Here is a 12,441-nt window from a genome sequence, read left to right as displayed (position 1 = left end):
GAAATGGAGTATTTGGGTAAAAACAGAAAGCAGGACATAATGGTAACCGACGGCAACCATCATCAATCAGAGTTTGAAGACATTGCTGCTGGCAAAGACGATAGGAACAGAGAGAGAGGGCAGCGTTGGGATGAGGAGATGTAAATGCTAAAAGGGAACGAGTTACATATAAAAAACTGCAGGAGAGAGAGAGAAAGAGAGAGCGATGGGCAATGGATTTAGCCTTTTTAGTGGAGATACAGTAATAGAGGAGAGAGAGAATGATGAGAGCGTCAGAAGACGAGAAGAGAGAGTTGTTTTTGGCCTCTTTAGCAGTTTTAAAACAGGAATTAGGACAATGACTAGTCACCTTGAGACCTGTTCTCTCTCTTAATTTCTCCTTTCTTGTATTCGTTTCCTTGTCTAACAGGGCCCAGTCAGCACAGAAAGGCGACGACGTAAAACCAGTCTCGCCCAGTCGCCCATTTTAACTCAAAGTGAGAGCAGGTGACGTCTGAGATGAAACGCCCTCAAAAACACCAGGCAGTAAAGAGGAATGAGGGAAGTCCCGAGACCCGCGGAGTAAAATGTCCCATCATGCATCAGCTGCTGCAGATGGTTGACGGACACACTGGAGAGTTCACGTTGTCTGTTCTAATGCGGCAATCTTCAGTTTTCCATCACTGGGCCTTTAAACGCTCCCCGACTCTGAAACACAGGAGTCTGGCATCCTCCAGTAACTAAGCATCGGTGTAGGCTGGAAGCAGTGTTGTCCGGCTGGTTTTACCTCGTGGCTGTGAACCTGTCGGCTCATTGTGTTCGCGTTGTCTGGTGACTGAGTGCAGGCCGTGCAGCAGCTCGGCTGCGAGCGGTTTACACTCCAGCAAAGCGGGTTCATAATAAAATAAATGGTGCGACGCAGCTGAAACGAGAGCTTTCGCAGGCGAGGACTCTCTTGCTCTTAGTTTCCTTAAAGGTCAGCATAGTTAGGATGATTTAAAAAAACTGGCTGCAACATTCAAATTACACACCTTGAGCTTAACCAAATTCGTCTAACAGACATATATTGTTTCTCCATGTGACATTGGTCGGCACTCAAACGCCTCAAAATTAGTTTATAGTACTGTGTGTCAATATCTACCTGTAAGGGAGGTCGGGCTGATCTTTTTGTCTTCATCAGCCATTCGTTTCTGTCGTCCTCCTCTTCCCTCCGTCCGTCTCCCGCTCCCTCATCCTCCTTTAAACTCTGTTCTTTCTGGATGAGCAGGTTTTATGAGCGGAGTGATAAAGAGAAGGGGGGATGAAGGGCAGAGAGGGAAGGAGATAGTTGAGACTGGGGGGACAGAGGAGGAGATAGAGAGTCATAGAGATTCAGAGTAGAGAGATGGGAGAAGTCAGATTCTCGATAGGTAGATATCTATATGTGATTAGAGATTTGCTATAGTAGCTATGTTTGCCTTGGCGCTCTCTTATTCATTCTCTCTACTAGCGTGCGATATCGCCTTCTTCTTCTGTCTCTCTCTTCTCTCTTCTCTTCTCTCTCTCCCTCTCTATATCTCTCGGCTCTTCTCTACTCTCTTTCTTCTCTCCTCTTCTGCTCCTCTCTCTCCTCTTGTCTACTTCTCTCTCTTCGCTCTCTCTTCTCTCTCTCTCTTCTACCTTCTTCTCTTCTTTTCTCCTCTCATACCCTACTCAACTCTTCAGGGCTCCTCTCTGTTTGCTCTCTTTTTTTCCCCCTCCTCGCTTTGTGCGTTCTTATCTGGATTGTTTAGGAACTTAATTGCTGTTACGTTTGGTGCTGATTTAGCATCATGCTTGATGCTTCCCCTCAGAGCGCGGAAAAGTTAGCTTTGGACTGGAGGGGATGCGTGACCGATAATTGTCTTGACTGAGCGTATTCCATATGGTGACTTGGCGGTACTAACTCAGCTAAGGCTTTAACTACACTCACTAAAAACCTATACTAACTTCTAATTACAATTCCTATCCTCCAAAATTCTAGGACTACACTTTTTATCCGCGCTCGCTTTATGTGTTTCACCCTTGTTTCCCACTGTTGTTACAGTTTCTTTGCTAACCTTTTTTTGCCCCTAGTGGTTTCGCTTTATTGTTTGGTCTTTTCTGTTCGTGTTTCGTTTCCTTTGTCTGTTCTGATCTCAAGTTTTATTTCCATTTGAAACACCGAAATTGTGCGACACACTAACTGAAACTGTGGGGTGCAATACTGCCGTGCATCCACCGCGGCGCCTTCAATACATGGGACCGCGGCCCGTGGGATGTACTTGTGTTTCACGAAATGAAGAAGTGAGAATAGGTCGGTTTCTGTGCCGGCTGACTTGCATGTTATCAGGCGAGCTGAGTCGCTGTCAGGAAGAGTGCGAAAAGTGGTGACATAGTGACCTCAACCTGTACGACAGGAACCTTTAGTCCCAGAAAATGAAACAGGTGAATCAAGTAAATGCAGAACACTGGACAAATTCAGCTTTGTTTTACTGTCATAACATGAGGTCAGGGGGGGCTCCTTCATATGCCACGCTGTTGTTTATAAGATAGCTATTAGCAACTGTATGGCTAAGGCAGAAGTCAACATCATATACAATTCAGCTAAAGTCAATAGGCAGCTTTTTATTACCATGGGGTGCGTGCAACATGCAGTGTTTAAATACGCAACGCATGGGCACCAGTTCTATGATGAGAACATCACAATCAGGGTAAGATAGCTCTAAACGTTTAGTTATAACGGTACCTCCTCATGTATTGAGTGGGTAACTGGGCTTTTTTATATTAAATTAAAAATATCAATCTTGGTCAGAGGGAGCTTCGGCGGCACATTCTCCTCACTTATGAAAAAAAAAAAGGATGATTACAACACCCTGTGGCTTTGGCCCTTAATAGAAAGGTGTCATGGCAATGAGTAGCACAATCTGTAATTGGATGTTAATGTATATACATGTAAATTGTACGTAGGAACTTAAATGTTGGATTTATTTAATACGTTAATACTTAATAATACTTAAATAATACCTAAGGAATATAATACTTATAGAACTTATTGTACATATCCTGTAAACTTCTATAATAAAAATAGTGTTTTTATAAATACTACTACTTTGTTGGGAGGGAGGCCCGATTATAATTCAGCTTCAGGCAATTACTTTAGCACTATATATATTTAACATTATAGATCTGATCGCCGCGGCAACAGCGTGCGGGGGAGGGGGTGGGGAAGGGGGGGGTTGGGGGGGGGGAGGGGGGGAGGGGGGGGGGGGGGAGGGGGGGGGGGGGGGGGGAGGGGGGGGGGGGGGGGGGGAGAGGGGGGGGGGGGGGGGGGGGGGGGGGGGGGGGGGGGGGGGGGGGGGGGGGGGGGGGGGGGGGGGGGGGGGGGGGGGGGGGGGGGGGGGGGGGGGGGGGGGGAGGGGGGGGGGGGGGGGGGGAGGTGGGGGGGGGGGGGGGGGGGTCGGGAGGGGGGGGGGGGGAGGGGGGTGGGTCCAAAAGCGGTGTCCCCACGCGTGATCCGTAAAATAAGAGCACGAATCTTGTATGAATATCTGGAAAATTCTATTGAGCTGTAATTTAGGTGAAAAAAGAAACAAGCAGGGCTCCTTGTATGGAAGCGAAGTGTCACTGTCAATCCGTCTGGCCCCGAGATGCTCGCGCTGCAGTTTGACACTTGGTAATTGTGTTGTTGAATTAGATTATTAAAGAACACAACTTGAGCCACGATAGTGAACATCATCGCCAGAAAGGGGGGCTACGAGCGGGGGATGCGGGCTATTCTTACAATAACACACACACACCACTACACCATCTTCACACAACATTACACCACATCACACACACACCTCACACATCACATACCACACAACAACCCACATCACTACACCACATCCTACATGCACACACACACACAAACAAAAACACGCATCATCTCAGAATTACTGTACTGTGAACTGTCATCAACACAAACTTGCTCACATGCACACGATGTCCTCCACCACAAACACACACACACGATAATGAAAGCTGGGGGCTGTTGTGTGCGCGAGATGGATGGTTTGACTCTAAGCTTGTATAAATAAAAGCGAAATAAATCGTGATAGCCTCAAGTGATGGCTCAGATACAGCAGCGTGTGTGTTTGTGTTTGTACACAGAAACACTTTGGACAGTAACTAAAGTGCTGCTGTGTGTGAATAAACACACACACACACACACACACACACACACACACACACACACACACACACACGACTACACATATACACACAACACTACATTAGCATTACCATCAATAAACACAAGCCCGTCTTAGGCTACTTTTCATTTATGCACTTTTTTTTTTCCGTTCTCCGCAAGTGATAATTAAAAATAGAAATTACTTTAAAAAGTCTCCTGCAAAGACCAAAGTCTACTCCTACTCCACTTTCATTTGTCTGTTTGCTAATTGGCCTTGCAATTCAGATTCTCAAGTTAAATGGGGCTAATTTTAGCTCTGTGGTTAGGTTTAAACAAAGTTTGCGCTTTTGAAATCGTGATCTATCAACAATAAAACAATAATCATATTTTCAAAGTCACAAAGCGGGCAGCAGCTCCTTTATATTTGACCCTGTCTTCTGTGAAATACTTACTGCGTGTTGCGAAGTACAACAAACTGCGGCTCGTCTACGACATTTCAGCTGTTATTGGAACTTTTACCTCCTACCGTTCCCCTCAGAAAATCCAGGTAACTGTTGAACATACATCACTGTCAGGCGACGCAGTAGCAGCAGCAGTCCTGCTGTCACTCCCGTGGTTTGAAGTCAGATGAACGCAAGTGATTCGTCCCCCATCCTCAGTGCTCAAACCAGAAGGACACGTTAGGATAATGTCTCATCACATCACACGGGCAATTCAGACAACACGGGAGCAACACATCGAATGGTAACACTGGAAGCTCAACGTTACATTTAGCGCAACGAGTATTTAGCAGTAGCAGCAGGACTGGTATCGGCATCGGCGCGTGGGAACGACGTCAGCTTGTCGTTACGCATCTGGGGAGCGCGCGCGCCACAGCGTCCGCCGCAGATCCCCGAGGGGTCGGGGAGAGGCACGATGGAGGCGCTCGTGGTCACAGCGACGAGGGGCGCGTGAAGCTCGTTACTGCTGTCTCTGGCCCTGGGTGACGGCCCCAATGGACGGTCGCGGTTGGCGCTGCTCCACCTGAGAGGGAGAGAGGGAGATGGGGGACGGTGGCAGGCGGACGGGGAGTTTCACGGCCAGGACCCGCGTCTCCAAGGAGACCAAGCTCCGGCTGCGCGTGATCTTCCTGGATGATAGTGAGCGCACGTTCGAGGTGGAGGTGAGTTTAACTGGTCGACTGGTAAAATATTTTTATTAATAAGTTTATGATGGTGTGCGTTTATTACGTGATGAAAGATGTAAATAAAAACGAAGTTACTTTACTTTAAGTTTGCGTAAAGCTATGACTCATTCATTATTAACAGCTGGATTCCTCCTTCCTAGACAAAACGGATACACAGGCATTTAATGCTGCCAGATGAATAATTAGTATGTTACAGTATGTCTATGTGTAGGTTACACAATGTACCATAACACCTAAAAGGCCTATTTCATCAATACAAATCCCATTCAGCGCATGGTTGTATTTGCTCAGGAACTGCAGGAAATAGTTTTGTTTTGAAAAAAATACATGTAAAGTATATAACAGATACCAGCCAAAGGTTCTCGAGTGCATCTTTGAATCAAGATTCAAGATGATAATTAATCAGATCAGACTGATCAGAGAAACAAATTTGGACCAAAACACTATTTTTATTTATTTTTAACTAAACAACTGTTAAACTGCTATGTAATGAATGAGCGAAACATGAATGTAGTCTATGAACTGTCATGTCCGTCTATCCAGGTCAGGAAAAGCAGACAGGCTGCTTTTTTCAATATGGTGGCATTGCCTGCAAGGCAATAAAGCATCTAAAGAGTGTGTGTGTGTTTTGGAGTATTGTGTTAGCAAAGTAGTTCTCTCGGTTTCCCTAAAGCCTTTGGGCCATTGGTAGCATCTGAACAAGGCGGAGGAGAAATTGAAGGTAAAGAGGAAGCAACAATCAACGCGAGAGAGAAGATGAATAAATAGATGCATGAGAGCAAAAATAAACTGTGATAAATATAGTTTGACGTGATAAACACACATCCAGGTAAATTGTTGTAAGTTAGGCAAGAGACAAATCCCCCTTCAAAACTGTTTTAAAACTGCTTCAGTATGATATTCTCACTTAGAATCAAAACCTTCATGCAAAAACATCAACTGATGATCAGAAGATAGGGAGGAAAAGAAAAATAAACGTACAGTAGCAAAAGAGAATAGAAGAACTGGCATAAAACTTAAAGAACAGCTTTATAGCATCCCTAAGTCAAATTTATGAGATGGAAAGAATTTCATCACACTATAAAAGTATATTTCAGTGGCCTGTAAATCTGAACATATCTGAACAATCTCTACAAAAGAATACAAGAAGATGTTGTTATACTGTAGACTTTAATTACACTTTCTCTGTGTAAATACAGTCATAGTTTTGCTTTCTGTCAACAGTCAATAGATATTGATGTTCAAGTCAATACTGAGCACAGAGCTCTGAAGCTGCTGCTTCGCTAGCATTCTGCTTCTCCTTACGTTTGAGCAGTACTGGCCAATGCTATGTGACGTAAAGTAGCTGCTGGATGATTTTAGATCCAGTAGCTTTTTGTTTTATCTGGTTTTATACGAAAGCACATTGACAGTTATCAGCTATCAGAACACTGTGCTCAACTGGACTCGACTTCGCCCTGTTCCTCTGCGAGCAGCCATTTGTCCCCCACTAATCACGAGTTAGGCCTGTGTTCTTTTTATAATCGGTTACAGCTGCTCTCCTCCTCCTCCTCCTCCTCCTCCTCCTCCTCCTCCTCCTCCTCCTCCTCTTCCTCCTCCCCCCTCTCTCTTTCATGACAAGGTAATAAGGAGCAACCAATGACCCCCGCCGGCGTGTGAAACACCAGGCCAGTGAGGCCTCATGTCGCTGCAGTTAGAAAACAGGCCACAAACATCATCATACCTCTAAGTAGGGTGAAACTAAATGAAACATGAAATCCACAGGTGATGATGATGCAAAGAGAGAAGACAGGAGGAAGAAGTGTAGGAGGAAAAAAAACAGTATGACACGCTGTGTGGAAGGAAAACAAGAGAGAGATGAAGAGAGTAGGATAGAAATAGAAGGAATAGAACGTAAGAGGTCATCTAAGGGGAAGAACAACAGTGTTTTCACTAAACACCATAATTACAACGTGAGTCACAGACAGAAATGTCCTTCCAAGCAGCTTTAATGTGACGACGCATCCTAATGTCTCACTGAGTAAATCACTCTCTCATGCCGTTTATCCTGAGACTGCTGCTAAGGAACAGCATGTGGATACAAAACCACTGTGAAGCCACAACATATATGATATAACACAGTCCGGCACACGAATAAGCATTTATTTAACAAGAGTTTTTAGAGAAAACACCTTTTCTCTCCTGTTTGCAATGTGAGAGCGAATGGTAGCAAGCTCAGCAGCGTCAGAGTTCTAGGGCATATTGTAAATTGTAAGTGAGCTGTATCACATAGTTTAGGGCCCCCTGAGTATTGTAGAGTTCCTCTTTTAAGATTCTCAATTAAAAAATCCAATTATGCCTCTTGTTCCCATTCTTGGTTTAATTCTCTCTCTGTTTCTCAGCAAAAGGTTTTAGGAGGCGACTTTTTCAACAAAGTGTGTGGTCATCTGAAGCTGCTGGAGAAAGAGTACTTTGGACTGGAGTTCAGACACTGCAGCGGCAGCTATGTATACAGCAAACTAACAAACATACCAATATATACAGACCCACACATACAGAGTCAACCATGTAATTCCCTTCTGTTGCAGGTCTGGTTGGAGTTACTGAAGCCACTGGCCAAACAGATCAAGCGTGAGTCACGTGTCTGTAGTAGTCACTGCTGTGGTTGTAGGTACTGATCTACTGGTTCACTGCAAACAGGAGCTTTCAGTAGTTCAGTCGTTACACATGGCAAAATGCTATATCCAAGTTAGCTAACAAGCTACCCCACCCGCTACAATAGACTAGCCACAGAGTAAATGAACAAATAACAAATTTTGGGAACTTTTAAGCTGATAATCACTTGAAGAATCAGTTATGTGACCTGTTCTTCTCTTCATATACCTTTAATCCTTCTCTGTCAGACACCAACGATCTGTTCTTCAGGTTTATCGTCAAATTCTTCCCACCAGACCCCGGGCAGCTCAAGAGAGGCCTCACCAGGTAACAGTGAGCACAGGAATGTAATATCAAAGCTTTGTGTTTTGTTTTGCTTGTATAGTAGCTTTAAAATCTCGAAATGTTGTGCTTTATTTACTAAATTTACTACTACAATATCTCTACACAGTTTGACACAGAATACATGACTTTAACATTTTCTACATGAATGACGTCGCACCTTACCTATAGCAGCACCACCAGCTTCTATCGGGAACCCGCTGTTATGCTACGTGTGTCTAGTGTGTGTCACTGTAATTAATGCTCTCAAACAGTATAAGCTTAAAAACTAGAACACAAATGCTAAAACTTTAAGGACATGAAAGTATAACTCGATATGTCTGTTTCTAGGTATCTTTTTGCCTTACAGATAAAGCAGGACTTGTCTAATGGCAGCTTGACATGTAATGACAACAGTGCCGCCCTGCTGGTCTCCCACATATTGCAGTGTAAGCTTAAGAATATTAAAAAGATTACTGCGTGTGTGTGTGTGTGTGTGTGTGTGTGTGTGTGTGTGTGTGTGTGTGTGTGTGTGTGTGGTTAACCAAGCTATGACCAAAATGCAGACAGTATTTTTTACAGACACACAGAACAAAACTGTTTGTCATCAACTCGTAAAGCTACATTTGTAAAGCATATTTGTTTGTGTGCACATGTGTTACAGCAGAGCTAGGGGACTATGATGATGATCTGGACTGTCAGCATTTAGAGATGAAGCAGTATGTCCCAAACCAGGAATATATAGATCACAAGATCATTAGGTTCCACAAGAAACACAGGTAAGTGTGTGTCATATTCACTTTAGCCGCAACACCAACTTGCACCTGACGAGAGTTTTTGCTTATTCAGAGCAGCTCTCATTATTTTACAGTATGTGTTTTCTAAATGTGAGTATTGTACAGTAACACAGCTTAATATAAACAGTAGTAAACCGTAAATCGGACATTTATCGCCTGTGTCTGCAGAGGCATGTCTCCAGCAGACTCAGACATCCAACTGCTGGAAGTGGCAAGGAAGTTGGACATGTACAGCATTAGGCCTCACCCAGCACACGATGGAGAGGGAATGAGAATCAACCTGGCTGTCACACATTCTGGAGTACTGGTCTTTCAAGTATGAACGTTACTGTATTTGTGACTGCTGGCATGCCGCTACCTCCACCAGCAGTAGTCACACACACACACACTTTAATTCATACGGTTTCCATGTTTCACAGGGTAACACCAAAATCAACACGTTTAGCTGGGCGAAAATCCGCAAACTGAGCTTCAAACGCAAACATTTCCTCATCAAACTACACGACCAAGTCAGGGTGAGGCTCAGAACAGCCAGTGATTACCAGTAATCAACAGTGCCGTTTCTGTATTGAACTGTGTGCACAGGCATGTATTGATCTAAGTGTTGTGGGATATTTGTCCAGCCATCGTGTAAGGACACCCTTGAGTTCTCTATGGCGAGTCGTGATGTGTGCAAGTCGTTCTGGAAGATGTGTGTAGAGTACCACGCTTTCTTCAGATTGGCTGAGGAGCCCAAGGCAGTACACAAAACACTACTGTCCTGTAAGGGCTCCAGCTTCAGATACAGGTAAAACACACAATGTTGCATATCTAACCTTGCAATCATGCACTTCAGGTGGGGGTTGTGTGATTTGTTTGTGGTATTGTGTGTGGCAGTGGACGAACACAGAAGCAGTTGCTTGAGTGCATGGGATCAGGGGAGAAAAAGCCTTTGCACTTTGAGAGGTAAAATAAACTTTACAAAATAAATATTCTACTTCTTAGTCAATAAACAACTATAAAACAACTGTTAAATCTTGCCATTCATTCTCCAAAAATTATTCTAAAATATTGTAGTTGGAGCAAATTATTAAACCTTAATTTCCTTATAAGCTGTTCAGTCTTATATTTTATCTTTTGTTCTCCAGAACTCACTGCCAGTCTGACTTTGATCCAAGACAGTGCAGGTCATCTCCTGATCTCCTGACAGATGTCTCCAAACAAGTAAGAGGAACAGTTCCTCTTCAGAATCATAATGTCATTGTCCAAATACATAAATATGCTGAATAACACGTATAGCATAAATGTTCATTACTTTGAAGCTCTAATGTTTGCTTTTGCCTCATTTGTTTAGCTGTATGAACATTCTCACCCGTTTCAGCGGGCGGGTCACGCCTTGGCAGTCCACAGTCAGGACGAGTTTGAGCCCCATCATCGAGGTGCCACTGATGTTGAAATGGAGCGGGGAGGAGCTAAACGCAGCTATTCAACTGTTGAGGTCACCCAGAGGTACCATCCTCTCTCCCAGGCTGCTTCCCACTCCTCATCTCTCCACCAGTCAACTCCATCTCCGAAGATGAGGTCAGCGTCGACATCCATCATGGATGACGTGAGCGGTGGGCGCATCGGGGCATACCGCCAAGCCCAAAGGTTAGCTGGTGTTTATGGCAACCGGTCACGGCGTCGACCCAATCCTCAACCACACCCGGATGCTGCACAGCAACTGGTTCTTCTATATCCAAACAACCCTGCCTACCAGTATCACCCTGTCCTCCCAACATTTCCATTCGCTGGTTCCTCACCACTCAACCGTCATCCCTACTTGACGGACTACGTTGCCGTCTCATCCCTGGAACGTTTCCCAATGGCAAGAAGGCGAGATTATGTGCCAGTGGACAGTCTATCGAGACAGCCCTTCTACCCATTAGGTCATGATTCTCCGAGTCATTCACCAATCAGGAGAAACCTTCGCCCCTCTGGATCAGGCGGGCTGGGATTGGCTAGAGTTTACCAGCAAGGAAGCAATGGCTCAAGGTTTTTGGGTGTTGGACGGACAGAGGCAGGTCATTACAGTGATGACTCCAACTTCCTCCCAGGGCTTCCCCGTCGCGTGGCCAGTCAACCAGATGTCAAATTCCATCTGTCAAGGGGTTCAAACCCTGCTTTTAATCCAGCTTCTGAGTTCCGTCCCCTTGGTTACTACCCCCATCTCACACGGCCGTCCAGACCCACCTACCTCCCACTAAATTCTTCTCCTCTGCCCGAACGTCCCACTTCACTTTGTATGATTGGAGGTGCTGCAGGAAGTTACAGTGACTCAGACCCAGAGGTTTTCTACCCTTATTACTGCCCACCACCTCCCCTGGGGAGGATGGCACGGCCCTCTGGACTTGCCAGAATGAGATTCTCCTCTGGTAGCCTCCAACTTGATGAGGAGGAAGAGGAAGAAGAAGATGCAGCAGAAAAGGAGAAAGTGAAAAAGGAGTTGATGGGTGAAGTGAAGAAAGAAGGACAACAAGATAGAGATAAGACAAAAAGTCCTGCAAAGATCACGGAGGTCACGATCTGAGAAAAAAATACTATATACACACACACACACACTTTAGAAACAGATATTATTTCAGTATTTATTAAATGCTTACAAAAATGAAAGGCCGGTGTAAAAACACATCCACCATATACTGCAAACTAATGTAGTAAATGTGATTTTGTATGTATGAAATTGTAGTGATTTGTCGAGTCAAATGGCAGATGAAATGTATTTTTTTGCCTTGTATTAACAAGAACCTCAAGTTGTGAAAGCTCAGAGAGTGCTGTTGAGAAACCACATTACTGGTGCAACCTCATACCGTACATGTTTGAGATGGTTTTATTATAGCTCTCCTAGTGTTAAACTAGGCATTAATCAAGCCATGCATGCCTCACCAGTTGCTATAAGAGTTACTGATTCTACTCCACAAACATTTCTACAAAGCGGACAAAGCTACAAAACTAAAACAAGTTGTAACGAACTGCAGTTCAAATAATAAGCACTGTTTGTGGAAATGAGATGAAGAAACAGTTTTCTTGTTTGTCAGTTGTGCATTGGTGGGGTTCGAAAACAAATTTCTAGTTTGGTAATGTAAATTATAATTTGTATGAATGGTTCTTGTGAAAAATGTGAACTGAAAGCCTTGTTACTTTTAAATAACAATTTGTAAATAAAGAATTAAGCAAATAAAGAAATTACTCAATATAAGTTTACACCACTTTAAAAAGTCAGTTAAAAAGTGATATGATTATTATACTACAAAATAAATGGGAAATTTTTATCTAAGTAATTAAAATATAATCAATACATAAAACTTATTTTTAAAATAATTTTGTGCTTC

The 12,441-nt window shown here is 44.0% G+C and overlaps 1 protein-coding gene across 3 annotated transcripts; it reads left to right on the top strand.

The window, feature by feature from the left end:
* The first annotated feature begins 4,933 nt into the window (after positions 1-4,933).
* On the top strand, positions 4,934-12,340 carry LOC114845399 (FERM domain-containing protein 7). 3 transcript variants are annotated; one of them, XM_029133376.3, is made up of 12 exons: positions 4,938-5,315; positions 7,721-7,825; positions 7,907-7,949; positions 8,222-8,300; positions 8,646-8,743; positions 8,959-9,073; positions 9,260-9,407; positions 9,511-9,606; positions 9,715-9,878; positions 9,968-10,036; positions 10,219-10,294; positions 10,425-12,328. In XM_029133376.3, exons 1-12 carry the CDS (start codon positions 5,196-5,198, stop codon positions 11,637-11,639), a joined length of 2,328 nt encoding a protein of 775 aa, XP_028989209.1. In that variant the 5' UTR covers positions 4,938-5,195; the 3' UTR covers positions 11,640-12,328. The 3 variants fall into 3 exon arrangements, with proteins under 3 accessions (XP_028989200.1, XP_028989192.1, XP_028989209.1); XM_029133367.3 differs by having other exon boundaries at positions 4,934-5,315; positions 7,721-7,949; positions 10,452-12,340; XM_029133359.3 differs by having other exon boundaries at positions 4,936-5,315; positions 7,721-7,949; positions 10,425-12,333.
* The last annotated feature ends 101 nt before the right edge of the window (positions 12,341-12,441 follow it).

This window comes from Betta splendens, chromosome 2 (assembly GCF_900634795.4).
Source record: "Betta splendens chromosome 2, fBetSpl5.4, whole genome shotgun sequence".
In the NCBI taxonomy this organism is placed as follows: domain Eukaryota; kingdom Metazoa; phylum Chordata; class Actinopteri; order Anabantiformes; family Osphronemidae; genus Betta; species Betta splendens.
Note: the sequence above shows the minus strand (reverse complement) of the source record. Positions and strands in the feature narration are given on the sequence as shown.